At 41.9% G+C, this 18,276-nt stretch overlaps 1 protein-coding gene across 9 annotated transcripts in view; it reads left to right on the forward strand.

Annotated features, from left to right (window-relative positions):
- pard3ba (par-3 family cell polarity regulator beta a) overlaps positions 1-18,276 on the forward strand; it is a 163,752-nt gene that overhangs the window by 86,711 nt on the left and 58,765 nt on the right. For all 9 annotated transcript variants that reach the window (XM_067583569.1, XM_067583567.1, XM_067583570.1 and 6 more), the window contains 2 exons: positions 14,036-14,251; positions 15,155-15,359. In XM_067583569.1, coding sequence (XP_067439670.1) covers positions 14,036-14,251; positions 15,155-15,359 — 421 coding nt within the window. The remainder of the gene's footprint in view (positions 1-14,035; positions 14,252-15,154; positions 15,360-18,276) is intronic.

Genomic DNA, 18,276 nt, shown 5'->3' on the forward strand with positions numbered 1-18,276 from the left:
AATGTCCATGGAATTCAGCTGCCATTTCTTTTGATATATAACAGCCATGATCATTTTTTGAGACTCTGAGGCACATGTTGATGAGTCTTTTGGGCGCTCCTTAGCGTTAATTTCAACTAATCTAGCTTTAGGTACACCACCATCAGGTGTCTCCTCGAGTGTGCATACCCACCTCATAGAGATGCATTTCTGGCCTTCATCTTTCACCTCTTTCAACACATTGTTCTTTTTCCATTTGCTGAGTTCACTGTGTTTGGCAGGCGAAAAGGCATCATCATTCACAGTATGTCATCTTCATGGCAGTCAGCGCATAACTCGGCATGCACAGACAGAACCACTTGAAGACTGTCTACTTGTCCTAGGTCAACTGACCCTGATGTGTCAGAACAACAGGCTCAGTGTACTGCAAATTGTACCAGTTTTTGTGTGTTTCAGTGGCCTTTCCTGCCCGGCAAAGGATTTTTACAGTGTGTGCTTGGCCACTTCTACTATCTGTGTATGTAACTACTTGTCCAGTTTTCAGCCTAAGGTCTTCACAAGCAGTGAATGAGTGTGTCTGTGTTGCGTCAGATTGACCATGATTACCCCCCTCTAGGCTTTACTGATGTGTGAGGGAGCTCACTGTTATCCTCAGCACTAAGGGATTCATCATTTGTAGATGTGTTATAGTTATTCTCATTAAGTCCAGCCTTTGGTAACATGGTATGATTGTCCCTTTTTCCCAGAATTGCTTGTGGGCCATTTACCTTTCGAAGCCTGGATTCATGTACCGGAACGTAGGTGCCCCCACGCCTAATAAATATCACCGCACCATCTGGCCGATGACCACACCTGGACCTCTGTACAAATCCACCTGCTTGTAGTAGACTTTGTCCCCTGTTGCGTATCAGTCATCAATGGGCCGCAGCTGTTTACGAAGGGCTCTTCGGATCCTCTCGGCTTATCAGTGAGAACTGAAGGCAGATTTGGGTTCTGTCCGAGCACTAGGTGGTAGGGATTGTAGCTATAGATATTGTGCATATAGTTCTTTGCCATCAGGGTCTAGTCTAGGGCTATTTTTCAGTCACATCTGTTGTCTCTCTTCATTTTCATCAGGATTTCAGTGAGTTTAATTATGCCTTTCCAGTGAAGTTTTGCTTAAAAGCAATGGGATATCTGCTGGGATAAGTTCTGTTTCAATTTGACATCTAGTCTGTCATATCATGGCTGGAATTTTCTCCTTCTTTGTAGAATGAACAACTCTCCCATCGCCAAACTTCAATGGTCTTGCACTCTTTATGTCCTTCGTTTTCAATAACTGTCTCTGTTAGTCCACTTATGTAACGATCAAGCCTTTTTTCTCCACACACCGTTCTAGTGCAAGCTGTGCTAATCACAGCTGATCCTAAAAACTCCACCATGAAGATCTCTGTCAGACAATCATTCTTTTGACAACAAAGTAATGTTCAATTCTTCAACAACAATGGTCAATCTCTCTTCTTCTGTCAATTTTGCATGTTTATTTTTGTGTGGGCAATACTTTGCCCAGCGCTATCTGCTTTGGCAGACTGTACATCTTGTTCTTCTCCCATATTTGTCGTGTTGATTCGTGCCCTGAACAGCCATCTGAATTTGCAAACTTGACCTACTTTCTCACTTGCCGGTAAATCGTGTGTAGTGGGCAGAGTCCGCAGCATCTCCACTCACTTGCAGTTCACCAGCACCTTTCTGTGCCAAAATATTGCCAAAGATTCTCTTAAAGGCTGACTTCATGTTCAGAAGTGTAGTCATTCCCTCATCGTTGTTCAAATCCTCTGCAGCGATTTCCAGTGCATGGTCCCTTGCTCTTCCCATTAGCAATAAGGCAACCGCCAAGGCCTGCTTCTTCTTCTCCAGGTTGGTAACCAGTCCCCAAATTTCAACCTCATTTTTCCAACTTTCATAAGACTTCCTTTTGTTGAACGCTGGCTGAACTTTGTAATTGCCAGCTGCCATCCTCTGCTACCAATGTTGGTTCAATAATTACAACGACAACTGTATATATGAAGACTACTGAAACTTGTACTCAACGCCAATAACAACAGCAGCATCCGCTTTTCTCTTACATAGCATGCGCGCCCCTCACACATGTACAGTGAGTAACATAGCACAGATGAACCTAGCAATGTTATGTATTCCATGTGTGAAATGGGCTTCCTAAATTCAGACTTAAAAACAGAAAATTGAAAGACATCACAGTGGAAAAGAAGCACAGCAGCAATGAAAGCTTGACAACAAAGATTTGAAGCATGATGTCATGATTGGCATTATGTTTTGAGTATGCCATTAAATAATAGAAAATAAATGGCCATAAAAAAGAGTGTGTGAAATCGACAAGATAGATGACAGATAACGACAGAAAAGATTGCTTGCAAAGTTATTGTAGCTCGTATGCACCAGTCCCTAAGTTGACTTTTGTATGTGGAACAGTTTGTGCTGTGATAGTTTTAGATATGGGAGCAGTAAATTTCCACTGAGTCAGATATAACTGCTCCAGCATTGCTTCTCAGCGGCCAACACTGGAGGTTGTTCTGGCCTGCTCCAGTATGAATATAAATCAGAGTGTTGCTGACAGAGAGTGTGCATGCTCAGTTGACCAGCTCTACTGTAGCTGGGTTGGAGAAGTCATTATTTTAATTGCGGGGTTCAGCGATGTAGACACATTGCATCTCATTTAAAACACACTGTACGAACCATGACCAGCATTTTAGTTCTGATGCTGGGAGACAGCCCCAGCGCCCTTTTTTTTTTTTTTTTTTTTTTACTGTGTGTCTTTATTAAAACACACACACACACGCATGCACGCACACACACACACACCGATCTCTTAAACCCACCTGCAACAGCCAGCTAAGCCCGTTGCCGGCGGAATACAAATGTCCCGAGCACCGTTGCTGACCTCAAATCCCCCACACTCAGCATTCCCACAAGTGGCTTCACCTCCGCCCTCCTCCTCTTCTCCCTGATACCCCCCCCTCCACCTCCACCACCACCACAACCCCCTCCCCTCCTATCCCACTATGATTTTCCTGGCATTTCTGATCAGCACCAGTAACCCTCATGGCCCATGATAAATAAAGCGATCCATTTCTCCGCCGCAGCATTCCTCTCGTCTTGTTTTTCATCCCCTCTCCTGTTGACGTCTCAGCTAATGCGTATTGACAGGGCTTTTGCGTGTTTTTCATTTTTGCTGATGCAGTGTATTTGCCTAGGTTCCTGCGCTATCCCCTCCCTCCGCCCCCCCCCCCCGCCCCCCTTTCTTAAATGGCCTCAGTGTTTCTTTATGGGCTTTGACATATTTCATTAGGCGGATGGTCTTAAGAGGCCTGCCTGGCTTCTTTAATCTGGCTAAAACCCTTTTTCTCTCTGGCTAGAGCGCTTCACTCCTCTCTCTCTCTCTTTCCTCTCGCTCCATCTTTCCCTCTGTCACTTACTCAAGATGTGTCCCTCTCTCTCTCTTTCTTCTCTCTTGATTCTCCAGTCTTAGGAGTCTCCATCTTCAATAGAGCTTTTAGTTGGGTTTTTTTTTTTCTCTTTTTTTTCCCACTTTCATCTTCACCACCACTCTCGTTCTTTCCCGCTTCCCCCCCCCCAATCGCTTCTCTCCTGATTATTCTCCGTCTCCTGCTCTCTGTCGCCAGGCTCATCCCCATTTTTAGTATCCTCTCAATCCCAAACCTTCGTCTCTCTCTTCCTTCCCTTTCTCTCTCTTCCTCTCTTACATCCAATTTTCTCTTTATGATCACTTGGATTCTCTTTCTCTCAACAGGCTGATCCTTTTTTATTCACTCTCTGTTATCTTCAGCCCTCTCTCTCTCACTCCTTTTCTCTTCCTCTCTCTCTCTCTCTTTCCATCCTCTGCAGCTGTATCTGTTCCAGCCTTATGTGATTATGGTGAACATGCTCCAGCCGTGGAGTTTCCTCTACCGAGTCAGCCCTAGCCCAGCATCTTTTAGTGCCTCTGTCTGTGTGTGTGTGTGTGTGTGTGTGCATAAGCGTTTGTACACACCCCACAGACAGCCTGAAGAGTAATGGACAGATATCCCTTCATTCATCCCTCCATTTCTCTCCCTTAGAGTCTAACATCTCCCCTGGCAGCTGACTGCCCTCTTACAACACACCTGGGAGCTCATCCAGCACACACACACACACACTAAACAGGGCTGTGGAGAGGGTTATACTGCAATACTTAACCTCACACACATCTCCAGTACTTGTTAGTTATACATTTTTGTTTGTATGTTTTTTTTTTCCAGTCTTTCAGTATGTTTCTTTCCATGTGTTGTGTTTTCTGATTGCCTGGATGTTTAGATGTTTTGCTAACAGCTAACCCTTCAGCACAGCCACCGGTGCCATCACTCTGTGGGCCCATTAGTCCCCGTCATCTCCTCTCTGCACAATGAGACTTTAAAACCAGCCAGCATCCTGCCAGCGCCGAAGCTTTATATTCACACTCTTTGTTTGGGCGCTGCGTAACTCTGCCTCTCACTGTCATTCCCTCCTTACCTCTCTCTCTCTCTCTCTCTCTCTCTCTCTCTCTCTCTCTCTCTCTCTCTCTCTCTCTCTCTCTCTCTCTCTCTCTCTCTCCCCCTCTCTCTCCCTCTCTCTTCCTCCCTGCCTCTCTCAGTTCTTTGCATCCGGCTTGTCATTGTTGATTTAAGTGGAAAGTCACCATGTTGCGATGATTTGGATTGATGGATCATTCTGTGTCTGCAAGGCCCATCTGTCTGTCTGTGTGTGTGCGTGTGTCTCGTATTTCTATTCTTGTAAGGACCAAGTGTGTTTGTATGAATAAAGTGATGAATGAAAACTTCACTTTTCATCAGTAAATTTAGAATTAGAATCACGTTAAAACCACGATCAGACTGTAAGATATCTGCGTGAAAATGGAACAACAGATGTGGGACATCGGGCACAAGAGTTAGTCCTTTTATCCCATGTGTTTTATGGTGGAAGACGGCCAGTTCCGCATCTAGCATAGTCAGGTCAGTGTAATTGGGTTGATTAGGGTCCTATTGCATTGCAGCGGGTCTTTGGTCTGTGTGTTAATATGAGCTCTGATCGCATGGTGCTTCTAAACAAGACAGGAAATGATAGGAGAGAGGGAGAAGACGACACACAACAAAGATTACCAGCCAGGCTCGTAGTGGGGAGGCTACAATTATAAGGTCGACGTCTTTGACTTAAGCCACCAGGACATCCCCAACAATCTGTTTTCTGAAGTGAGACAAAGTGAAAACTGTGAAGTGCCGGAAAAATTACATGTGTTACATCTCTTTTTGACCGTGGCTGCTGATTAATTAGTGAAGCGTCATGCTGCTGCTAATTTTTGGTGTAAGACTCTGTGTCTCTGGATGTCCTTGTGACCATTTAGGATCTGGACTTTTATTTTTTAAAATTTATTTATGCATATCTGGTTTGTGTAGGTTTTCCATGGCTCAGTTTCAGACCAAGTCCAATATTTTCTGCCTGATAAGATCTTTAATATAACACATTTCACAAGACAACAACAGAAAGACTACTTTGTTTGTTTGTTTTTTCCTACTTTTGCTAAGTTTTACAATATCTATGGTGTGTTAAATGGCCATTTGGACATCTTGCAGGTCTATGATTGCTATGATGTTATCAGGGTTCATTGTGTAGATGGATATTTCTCTAAGCTAAGTCATGGCAGGACCATATGACCATCTGGAAAGCCAAAAACGTCATGTCGTATAATCCTGGTGTTAAAGTTAGGCGGATGGTTTAATAGTCAGTGAAGGTCTTCGCTAGTGTAGCATTACAAAGGTGTGTGTCTCAATTTATACACTACAGTTCTCCCTCATTGCACAAGCCCTTTTATCTGCCATGCATTTACAAATGGCACATGTCCCACTCCACGCAGTTCGCTCCAACTCTCATCCATACTCTGCCACCCCCGCCATGCTGCTGTAATCCAGTAGAGGTAAGCAGTAATTATGAAATGGCCTTTTAAGTCCCCTCTGGTTATTAAAGCCATTCATCTAGTTGGAGGCTGAATACACACAGCCCATATGTCCCCATTCTCTCATACATCTAAACAGCTAAACACAATTACTGCCAGAGCAGCGCCTCCATCCAGCTCCATCCTCCATCCTCTGATATAGCTGAGTGCATTCAAAGAGTGATGAAGGGGTGGGTAATGATTGGACAGGTTTTTAATTGGAGTGGAGTTTTGATTGGCCATAACATGAATTGGATTTGCTTTGAGTGGCTGGACAGTTGCCTGGAGCGATACGGTATGAGGCTGGGTTTGTCTTATGATTAGAAAATACTTAGAATATGAAGACAGAGCATTAATGACAACCGCCTGTTTAGCAAAAGCCTGATGCATCTTATTCCTCTGTCGACATACTGCTGCATTATTGCAAAAACGATCTAAACATGTTCCTTTAATACCATGAACATGGGCATTGTATTTTATCCTGCTGTTGCAAATACTCACTAGCACAAACAAATGTGTATTCATCCACTGCTGCAAATAGTCCCCCAAAAAATACACTATTTACTCCTGTTTGAGTAGTGTTTGCTAAAAACAACAATGCCCAGCTGTTTTGTGACATGACTCAGCCTTTTTAAAAATTGACCTGTATCTTTTTTTTTAAACACATTTACGTGATCTGTTGGAACTAACAGGCACTCTTTAAACTTCTCACATGTCATCATAGGTTTGCTCTAATAAATGTTTAAAAGCCTGTATTCAAGACATTTCATCTAAGGTGAAACACGGACTGTTGAGAGAACATTTTTTTTTTTGCTCTGTTCATTTCTTTGTGTAGTTTAAACCATTCAAATCCATTCATAAACATTTATTGAGATGAAATTGTTACTATCTGTTGTAATTCAATAACTTTCAAGGCTCCAAATTAGATAACTTTTATGGAAACACTGTAAATAGGAAGGGGCCTTTCTGTTGCTCACAAGTATGATCTAAGGCTTCTACAGAATTTAATTCAATAACCTTTATTGAGCAGCACTGAGAGCAGGCTGTCTTTTACAGGTGTGTAGTGTGTCTGTGTGTGTGTGTCATGGGTTTTTATAGTGGTGTGGAGGTCAGGGCCTGTTTTACTGGTGTCTAGAACAACGGCTGTGGGTTTTATTAGCCGGCTCTGAGATTGGATCCTAGATGGAAAGTGTGTGTGTGTGTGCATCTGTTTCTTACATGTGTGTCTCTATAAGCATAGATTTGTGCATTGTTGTGTGTGTGTGTGCATCTTTGTGATCATGGAGGCATGTGTGTATGTGGTCTTTGTACCTCATTTAAAGAGCTACATCCAGGAGCAACAAGCCCCTTTTCACTGTTGGTCAAAGCAAAAACTTTATTACTTTTTTATTTTATATTAGGAGTCAATCGATTCTTCTAATTGTCATAGATCATACCTCAAAAAGTCACACACCTCCTTTCCCTATGGTATTGGTTTCTTCCAAAAATTGCAGGATGAAATCGGTTTGCAGAGGGTATGCACACAGATGTAGGCTGCAGCTTAACGCTGTGTTGCTGGAGTAGTTAGTAGAGCATCAATCCCTTTTTCAAACATGTGAAAATGAAATGCAATTAGTTATACACACTTAATTGCGCTCGAGAAATATAGGCATAGTTTGCTTTGCAAGATAGTTGGCTAGTACCAGCTAAAATTAGTAGCCATCCCTCAATCTGTTTGCTCAACACTTTTTGATAAGTATCGCTCAACAGAAACTCAAGAGTCACAAAAGGTTTCAGTCATCTCCATGGTAACCAGAAGCTATCTCCCAGCCAGCTTGTTACACAGCTTGTTTACCGTAGTACCATTATATCATTCCAACTGGGACTAATTAAACAAGGACGTTACAAATGATCTAAAGTTAAAGACCAAAATGTGAAATAAGGAAGTTCAGTGAAAATGATGTTGGTGATGTTAGTAACACTACTCGATCACACTGCGTGACAAAATATGACGGCGTCCACAACATAACAAAATTCTCCAGGTGCGTACATGAAGGGAAAGTGTCAAGCGGCACTTTTTTTTCTGTTAAAAATACATAATTTCTGTCAAGCGACACTTATCAAAAGTGTCGAGGAAAATAGGTTACTACTGCTCAGTCTGAGCTTTTATTGGCAATGGAGCAGACACTGCTGTGATGTCAGCACAGTCTCATCTGCACTCATGCTGCTTCCTGTACATTGTGTTAAAAATACAGCTATTACCATGTCGGCAGGTTCCTTTCATCTATGGCTTTATTATCTATGTTCTCTAAATTGATTTGCATTGTGGATATAGGCTTTTTTATGTGAATTAATGCCCCTTAAAATTTTTGGGTGACGCAGACAAGATTTAGATTTTTTTTTTTTTTTTTTGAAAAAAAATTTGAGAAAAGTGGCAGCAGTGTAGACGCTGGTGAATAAGTGAGTGTCATTTTCAATAACAACACAAATAATTGACATGAAAATCTCTAAATACATACACAGTATTTACTCTAATATAAAGAGGGAGATTACTGAGCTATGAAAACAGATTCAGTGAAGTTTTAAAATAATCCCCCCAAAGTCTTTGAATATATGTTAAGTTGCAGAAAATTGCGTCATTATTTTCTCATTATTTCCCCCACGTCCCCCGCTCTAATTGTGGCCCCCCAGAATTTTGGCTTGCATGACGTCCCTGGTCTAAAGTGTATCCTTGGTAACTCACTGTCACCCCTCTCTCACACACACACACACACACACACCTTCTCCTTGCCACCACCCCCAGCAGTTTTGATGGAGGGGGCACTTTCTTGTAACCGTGGCAACCTTTCAGCCAGTGTGCTGCAAAGCTGCTTGCTGTGGAGCACATTGTAGTCCAGTTGATAGGTAAGTGTTAAGACCCTGCTGAGACACTGTGGGAGGGTTCAGCAATGTGCCTGGGTTTATGTTGGTGTGTGTGTGTGTGTGTGAGAGAGAGAGAGAGAGAGAGAGAGAGAGAGTCTGCTTGTTTGTAGATGGTGACCAAAACAACAATGTCAAATTTTTAAAAAGATGATACATGTGCATCAGTGCATAAGTCTGAATAGTGTATTAAATTTGCACCACGCACACAGTCTGGCAAAGCCTTTAATGTGGACCTTTTTAATTCATTTATGTGTTCACTGGGTGAAATAAGTAGAGAGTTGTGTGCAGACAACTTTTATTCAGAATTGATAGTGTTTGCAAACTTTTAGCATTAGACTGCAATTATCATTTTTAAAGGACCAGTGTGTAAGATTTAGGGGCATCTATTGGCAGGAATGGAATATAATATCCATAAGTATGCTTTCATTAGTGTATAAGCACCTGAAAATAAGAATTGTTGTGTTTTTGTTACCTTTAGAATGAGCCCTTTATATCTACAAAGGGAGCGGGAGCCCGCCATGTTGCACCGCCATGTTTCTACAGTAGCCCAGAACGGACAAACCAAACACTGGCTCTAGAGAGGGCCTTTCATGTTTTTCGCGAGTTTCGCAGTCACCGTAGGCTCTCCTACACGCTTGAAAGGGAGCGGTTGAGGGGAGGGATATTCAGTTGGTTGCATTCTGCAACGTCACCACTAGGTGTCACTTAATCCTACACACTGATCCTTTAAATTATTCACGCAAAATATCACTCAGATGGAGTTTGACCCCCGTGACATATGGTAAACGTGTACTTAACCAAAGCTGCATCAGTTTGCCTCAGTCACAGGTGGCAGGTGTGTCACTGCCACTTTTTAAAATACAAATCACGGAGCAGTGTTAGTCCATGCAGGGCCTGTCAGCACAGCAGAACCCAGAGGCTACGTTCCAGGCAAAGACTTCACTGCTGTCTGCTCAATACAGACATGACAGCAGTCAGCCTCTACAGAAGTTACAATATACATATCACATAGAGACAGGTGAGTGTGTGTTTGTGTGTTAGGTATTTACTGTAAGTAGATGGATACTGGCATGCGCGTGTTGTTGCTGGGCGTCTGCAATATACAAACAGGTGTGTGCTTTTTGAGTGGATGTTGGTAGATACTTTAAAGTGTTTGTGTGTTTAGTATGGAATGCAAGCACCATTTTTGAGTGGTAATTGGCAGGTTCTTTGTTTTCAGCAACATTCTTTAGCATTAAGTTTGTTCCTGCACTGAATTTCCCCAAAGTTACTTGTCAATCACAAGCTGAATAAGTATTGTTTTATAGAAAGTATTTTTCCTCTCTGTAAATTACCACTTTTGAAAGTTTTCTTTTAACAATATCCTCAATGTTCCAAAACAGAAACACTGGAGTCTCCCAGATCCTTTAAGCACACTAGATATTAGATTTACATTATAGTCATCAGTTTAAATCAACTTTGTTCAGCATTTCCTGCATGGGGTCATGTGTGAATGTGTGCAGGGATCGATATTCAGGGAAATCTGTACTGCCAATTTCCCATTTCAAGACCTAGTGACATTTGTGCTGTGTTAATGAAAGCAGGGTAACCTCCGTCTAATAAGACACTTTCACATGTACTGTGACGGTTTGGGCTGAATACATGGTTCTAGGAGAGACTCTTAATTATGATACTGAGACAGTTGGTTTGAGATTTGAATGCTAGGGACTCAAAATGGTTTTCTTCTGTCAAGACAGGGCAAACTATAGCTTTATCAGGCTGAGAACATCTGGTACCTACATCAGCCTTGTCCTCCTTCTTCTGTGGTGGTTGGCATCTGCTGGACTATCCCTTGCCCCATCTATTCTGCATGTGTGAATAGTGAAAATCACTAGCGGTGCCTGAAAGGTTATCCTGGTAATTTACCAGGAACTATGTGTGAAAGAGGCTCTAGAAGTCTTATTTTTTCCCCTTGGTTTTGTGTGGCAAATTGCTCTAAATACCCATGAGACTCATACCCATGTGATGTCTCATTCACACATATAGACTCCAACACTGGAGACGTAATAGGACGCCATTTATTGTGAACTGAACCTCGAAAAACATGCTGGCATCACCCACCGCAACTCAAAGGCTCCAAAGTTGCCCCAGCACGTGGATGTTGAAGGTTCAACTTGGTGCAAAAGTCACAATCGTTCCCCTCATGAAACATTCGAAACTCCACTCGACTACCTAAAAGAAGCTCGACACTTAAAACAACTCCTCCCGCTCCGCCGCTCGCTACAGCGAGATTAAAAAAAGTAGCAAAACAGGAAGCGAGGATGTGACATTTTTGCTTGATCTTGGATGGAGTAGCGTTACAGCTGTGAAGGACATTGCCCATCGTCCTGGCCTGTTTGGCTGTTAGGCTGTTTGTCAAATATGTGCACCAGCTTGAATCAGTGGCAATCAGGCAGACATGATGCGAACGGATCCGTGAGAGCATCTGCTGGCACAGCAGGCAGCGATATGTGATAAACGCTGATTTCACCCTCCATTGGATCGAGCTGGCGATGATAGCCACCTCTCCCCCGCTCATCCATCCTATTAAACCCTCATTATTCATTTACCTCCAGCCTCAACCGCCTGACATGCATGGAATGAGTGAACTCACAGCCACACACACACACACACACACACACACAGAAACACACACTGTAGCAAAAGTGAATTGTGCTCATACTTTACTTCTTCTCCTATTTCATCTGAGGCGGTCAAGGACACACACCACTATCTCATACAGGCAGTATCATGACTTTTAATTTTTTTTTTTTCACTTGGACCCAAATCCTCACATTTTGTAGTATTCACACACACGTGCCCATGCTCTCACACACACACACACACACACACACACACACACACACACACACACACACACACACAACACACACACACAGCTTCTCTGTAGAGTACAGCAGTGCACTGGCAAGGAGCTTAATTCTATCAGGCTGCGAGCTGGACAGCCGTAATTACATTTGTGACACAAATCCTGCCTCTCAAATTGAGCGTTTTATTCCTGAGCGCTCCCCCCCTCTCTATTTATAACCCCTTATTCCCCATAAATCCCACTTCCTCTCAGAAAGTCAATTTAGGACTTAAAAGGCAGCAACGCTCCGCTTACTTTTCCCCCTCCTTCGACTCTATCGCCCGCTTCAGTTTCACTTCCCCTTTTCCCCGCTCTACTTCTGCGCTTTGAAGCCTCTGAAATGACAAAAAAAAAAAAAAAATGTCTTAAGCAGTGAGTGCCATGGTGCGAGAAAGTCATCCCTACAGGAAAGTTTTTAGAAGGGAAAAAAAAAAACCTTACTTGCATCCTGTCTGTAACTTCTTTGAAGAGTAGTTGTCACTATTTCATTGTGATACACAGCTGGGATGGGTTTCCAGGTTGAGAAGGTGTTTCCTTGACCTCTCTTGGTCACTTGTCCTTCAGTTTCTCACTCAGCCTGTAGGATGGCCTCTACTTTTTCAGCAACTGCATGACATTTACTCTCTCTTGTCTTACTTTTTTTTCTATTTTCTTGCAGCTCAATATATCTTCAAATCCTCCCAGCCTTCACCCTTTTTCCCGGTGCCTCCTCCCCCTGCTGAATCAGCTGTGGCCTTCATCGCTCTCCCGCTCCTCCATCTCCCCCTTTCTTCCCCTCTCCAGTTGGAGGCCATACCTGAGCACTGTATGATGGCAGTTCATTTATTCCCCCCTCTCTCCCTTGCTTATGCATGAGCCTGTCACTTCCCATAGTGCCGCTCCTCACCTATCCCTGTAGCATTTCACCTCGTTCATCGTTTCTTTTCCTCCTCCTTTACGTTCCTCCTATAGGACTCTGAATTTCTCCTCATTTCTGTCAAACCTGTTTTTTTTTTACCCTCTCTCCTCTGCTTCCCTCTACATCACTACTTTGCATCTGCATAGCATCAAATTTCTGGTTTTTAAATTTTTTTTCGGTCTATTCCAAAAAGCTATATCCATTAGGAGGAAAGTGTGTGAGCAGATGCTGATTGCTCAGGTTATATCTTAGGTCTTATACTGTACTGACTATGCAAAGTTTGAAATGCAGACATAATCAACATGTAAGCCTTCAAACATGTCAAGCCTTTAATATATTATATATATTAAGATTACAGCATGTAAGTTTTGAATTAATTTACAAATGTATTATTTATTTCCATATAACCACTGAAAAAGTCTATCATTCAACTCCATATGATTTATCCACATTTTAAATGAACATTCTCTTTAATCTTTAATCCTGTTTAAATAAACATGATTTGACCAAATACCTTCAAATATTTGTTTTTTCTTTTATAGTTTTCATTTGTAATATTTAGGGCTCTTTTCCCTCCATCTGTTTATGGATTTCAAGGTGTAGAAAATGACAGCAAGATAAAGGAATTACATCAAATTCATTATAATTAAAGACCAAACAAAATGCTGTAAACGAGGAACACAGTAAACATAAATAGGGGAAGAAGAACAGCAATAAAAAGGGGGAACAATACCACTGTAAGTCAGGGTCATTTAGTGGGATAACCATCCAAAAACATCCATCAGTCTTCTAAAAGTCTTTCTCAAAGTATGACTAGTTACTCTGTGTACACAGGCACCATCTTGGAAAATATTCAGGAAGTCTGTTATTGTGCACCTGATGCTCTTCAATTAACTATTAGTTAATCAGTCTGGCACAAATGGACAAAGTATGTAATTATTCCAGTGCACCCTCTCCTAATTCATCCTAAATTTGTTGTCCCAGCTCTCCCTTCCTCTCCTGTAAGCTTTATTTAATCTGATCTTAACCTAAATTCGATTTCAGGGAGCATTAAGATTTTAAAAAGTTAAATGCAAATGCCTTGTAAATAAGGAAATATTAGTAGATGATAGTAAATGAGCACAGGTTAAATGTTTTGTAAGCAGTAGGCTAAATATTACTAAAAGCTTATGGTCGCCATGCCAAGAGCCGTTTTAACATTTCAAATCATTCAAGTCTCATTTTATCATTGGCTGCATTCTCATTTAGCAGTAAAACTCCCTCCTCCTCCATCAACCAGGCTCCCTCCCTCTCATACACTCTTTTACATCCGTCCACCTCCTCGCTCATCGGCCTCCTCCCGCCCGCTCTTGTCTCTTTTGTCTCTCAGAGCCTTCAGCTGATGGAGCGCTGGGCCCGACCCTGGGCCTCAGGAAGTCCAGCTCCCTGGAGAGCCTCCAAACGGCCGTGTCGGAGGCCAGGCAGAGCCACATCCAAGCCCAGGTGCCCTTCCACCGCCCTCGGCCACACATGGTACGAGGGCGGGGATGCAATCAGAGTTTCAGGACCGCAATCGACAAGTCCTATGATGGACCTTCAGAAGATGGTAAGACCAATCATTTTAGCATTTTTATATCAGGTTCAGGGACGTTACACTTATACACGAGATGTCAAATTGTGATCTATAGAACCGCCAACGAGAAAGAAACAAAACTGTTTAAAAAAGTTCCTTTTTAATGTGTGTCTGTCACTGTTGCTATAATATATTTCCTTGACAATGTATTCATTTTAAATTAGACTCTACATCGCCAATGCACATCCCCTTAGGCTTTACAACACACTGGCACTCAAGAAGAGCCCGAGGCCTGCCAAGGGACAGTGCTTAGCCTAAGTACCTTAATGAAATGCTACATGATTTTATCCACTCAGCAATTTAAGAAGAACAACTTTATATCTTACAGCAGCATATTTTTTAAAGCTCTACCTTGTAGACCCACAGACATGTAATGTTGAGTGTGCGAGGGAAATAACATCCTCCATGTTAGCTGAAATGATTGAATTTTGACTAATGATGTTTGAGTGTGAAAAATTACACCATCTACCGCTCTATTAGATGAGAAAAGTCATACTTTCACTGCATTTGGAGCGGAATTAAAAGTATTCAGTTTGGAGGCAACATTAGTTTTTTTGACATTTAACAGCTCACTTGGTATCTGATACTTTAAATAAAACATTAAACCAAAAATTTGAATAACTTTAACTACTAAAATTCGATGTTGGTAAGTGGATAAGACTGCTGGTAGAACACATCCAGCTGTAGAAACTCTTGAGCAGCTCCTGTACCGGGAGGCTGTATAATAAATGTCCAACTGAACAGGTGTCTCAACAGCACAGTAGCACATACATGCATATTAAATTAAATATTAAATTCAATAATAAATGTAAAGCACACAGCTGCGTTTGAGTATGTACAGCATTCCAGCTGCATCTGCTGTTTCACGCTCCTCAGACGACGACCTGTCGGAGCAGAGCTCGGGTCACGAAACGCCGGCCAGCGGCTCCTCACGCCAGGGCCTGGACGCCGACGACGGGAAGAAGAAGAAGAAAACCAAAGGGAAGAAGAAAGAGAAGAAGAGCAAAGGAAAGAAGAAAACAGATGATTCTGCAGAGGATCTAGAGAAGAAGACCAAAAAGAAAGGATTTGCCCTCTTAAGGTACGGAGATCTGAATATGGTGACTCTTTGTGATTGGTTCTCTAAATTGAAAAGGTCACCTGATTAACAAGAAAAATGTCAGCTTAAACAGAGCAGGTAATGAGGCTTGTGTTTCATCACTACTGCTTTATTCCAGTGCAACAACAAGACAGTGATTGCTTTTGCTTTTCACTTCCAAGAGGAAAATTGCTTCTCGTTATTTCACTTTTCCATCTGGTTCTAGCACATATTTTCAGGTTCAGGTCTGATCAGCTGGTTTTAGATCACACTCAGAACCACGTAAAGATTTTTGAAGCGGTGAGGGGAAACTAAACATCAGATGCATCCTGTCAGTAAACAAGAAAATTTAGGTTTAATGTAGAAATCGAAGGGGAAAACAGCAGCTCCCCTGTCCTACTTTCACTTGGTTAAGTTTCAACAAATTACCTACTGAGCACAGCAGGATTATGGGATATTGGGTTATTAGATATGAAGACAACCTTCCCAGTAATGGAGGGTATCCATTATCTCCGACCCAACCAGATTGTCACCCCTTTATCAACGTGTCCCCATCGTGATTGTGGCGGTCCAATCCTCCCAACAGCGACGCTTATCTATTGGCAGTGACACGGTGTGGTCAGTGTATCACCGCACTTCCAACACTAGAGATTCAATTAGGCTGTGGCGAGAGATAGCGCAGCCCGAACGTCGGCCTACAGATGGCAGATAAGAATCCAATCGGCCACAGTGTCAAGGGCAGTAATGGAAGAGATGTTCACACGGTTAGGCCGGCGGTGGAGAGAAGGGCAAGATGAAGGACACGCACTAGAACTAGAGTTGCACAGAGTAACACATGTGAGCAGGGTTGTAGGTGAGAGAAAACCTACCTAACATCACGTTCACATACTGTAGTGTTGCTTTTTTTTTGTCTGCTGAGATCTTGTCAAGCTTTTATAGCAGCATTTTCTACTTCACAGGCATTAACATTTTCTTTTATCTCTCATTTCTCATTGCTCTGTTGATCTTTGTTTCTCTCTTCTTTTGTTTTTACAACCTCTTTCCACGTTCCTGTCTTTGAGTCTCTGTTTCTCAGTCATGCCCACTCTGACTGTGGAAGGGTTACTTACTTGTGTTATGATCAAAGAAATGTCTTTGTTAGAGCTTCCTTTAAAACATGATGTTTAGAATCATCTGTCAAGGACTCGACAATTAGAAATACATGTTGTCAGTTGACTTTTTTGTGCATCGTTGTACACAGATACATACAGGTTAACAGCATAGTGGGTTTCAAAGTTTAAAAACGTCATGTTGTGGAAAAATAACCCCTTGACTCTCACTGATGATCATGTTAGATGCCAGTAAAGTGAGTCTTACAGGTAGGTCATTATATGTAGGCCATTATAGGAGCTTTGTGTGTGGCCACTGGACTTTAATGGGCTAATGTCATGAATAATATAGAATATAAACAAAAACAAGCACCTTCTAACTAAATAAGATAAAGAAGTTTTGAATCCTGGAACATCTTACACACACACACAAACAATCACACACCCCTTCTTCACTTTCTCATTCGTAAATTCAGCCTTTGAATTGAATTGACCACAATAGTCAGATACACTCACAACCAGCCCACTGTTCATCGAAACACTGAAGCAGAGTGCTTTTCTGACTCAACAATAGAGCCGAGCATTGTAAAAAGCTTCCAGATTGTTGCACCACAGACTAGCCCCTCTCTCTCTCTCTCTCTCTCTCTCTCTGGCCTTTATCTGGCCGACTTGATCGTTATTGAACTTGAAATATGACTTAATTTGCTGGAGTATTGCATGGTTCAATCTAATTGCCGCTCTCAAATGTTATTTTACTCCAATGGCAGCATTAGGAAAAGGGCAAATTATAAACATGTGACCTCAATTTACCTCTGCAATGAAAGTGTGCGCAACAGCAGCTAGCACAACAAATGCTGGAAGTGGGCCCTGTCCTTTCAGCGGCCATAAATATTTAGTTTAGCTGCGCCAGTATTTGAAGAACAAGTTGTTTTTGGCGGCAGCGCGTTGCAAACAGCTGGGTATAAGGTGACCTCTGGCAATCACATATTTGTTGTGGGAACATTTGTTTTTTGCTAAATCCATAAGTGGTCCTCTTTATATGAAGGGCATTAATTCTTAGCTCATAGCACAAGTGGTCTGGTTTTAAAGAGTGTTAATGAAAGTGTTCAATCAAAGAATTAACTCAGACTTGTGCAGCACTAGCATGGTTTTTATGATAGTTGAAAGAGCCAAATTTCCTGACACCCATACAGTAGTATTTACTCTGACATTACCCTTGTAAAACTGTCCTCAGAGATTACTCTAACTGGCCTACAATCAGGATGCTATAATTCAGATGTGAAAATGGACATTTGAGCATCTACAGTTGCATGATAACTGGGCCAACTCCATGTGCTGATGAAGTTTGTGTGATGTGAATGAAAGCTGCAGCTTCCTTAATTGGAGGGATGCCAATTTTTTGATGTTTTGTACTGTGCGGACATTAAGACTACCATCAAATTATACAAAGTGAATATCAAGAATACATCATGAATTCTTAGCTATTTTCTGTGCAAGGGTCATAAGAATTATTCTAAGTTATCAGTCTATCAATGTTTTAAGAGTTGTTGTTGGTGGATATTTTATTTGGAAAAGAGAGATGGCTTCAGATGTAGTGCTGACTGATAAATCGTATCGTCATGGTGATATGAACATGCAAGATAAATACATCGCAAGACTTCCTGAAACACGATGAATAAGTAAAATCACCAGTTTGTTATTGCTGGAGTTCGCTGCTCTGCTAACGTTAGTCTCTGAGTGATAGCGTAGAAAGTTCACAGAGTACTTCACGTTTGTCTGGCAAAGGTAATTATTTAGTCATTAAATCAAAAAATGTTTGCAACCGCTGCCTT

Source organism: Thunnus thynnus, chromosome 24 (genome assembly GCF_963924715.1).
Source record: "Thunnus thynnus chromosome 24, fThuThy2.1, whole genome shotgun sequence".
Lineage (NCBI taxonomy): Eukaryota > Metazoa > Chordata > Actinopteri > Scombriformes > Scombridae > Thunnus > Thunnus thynnus.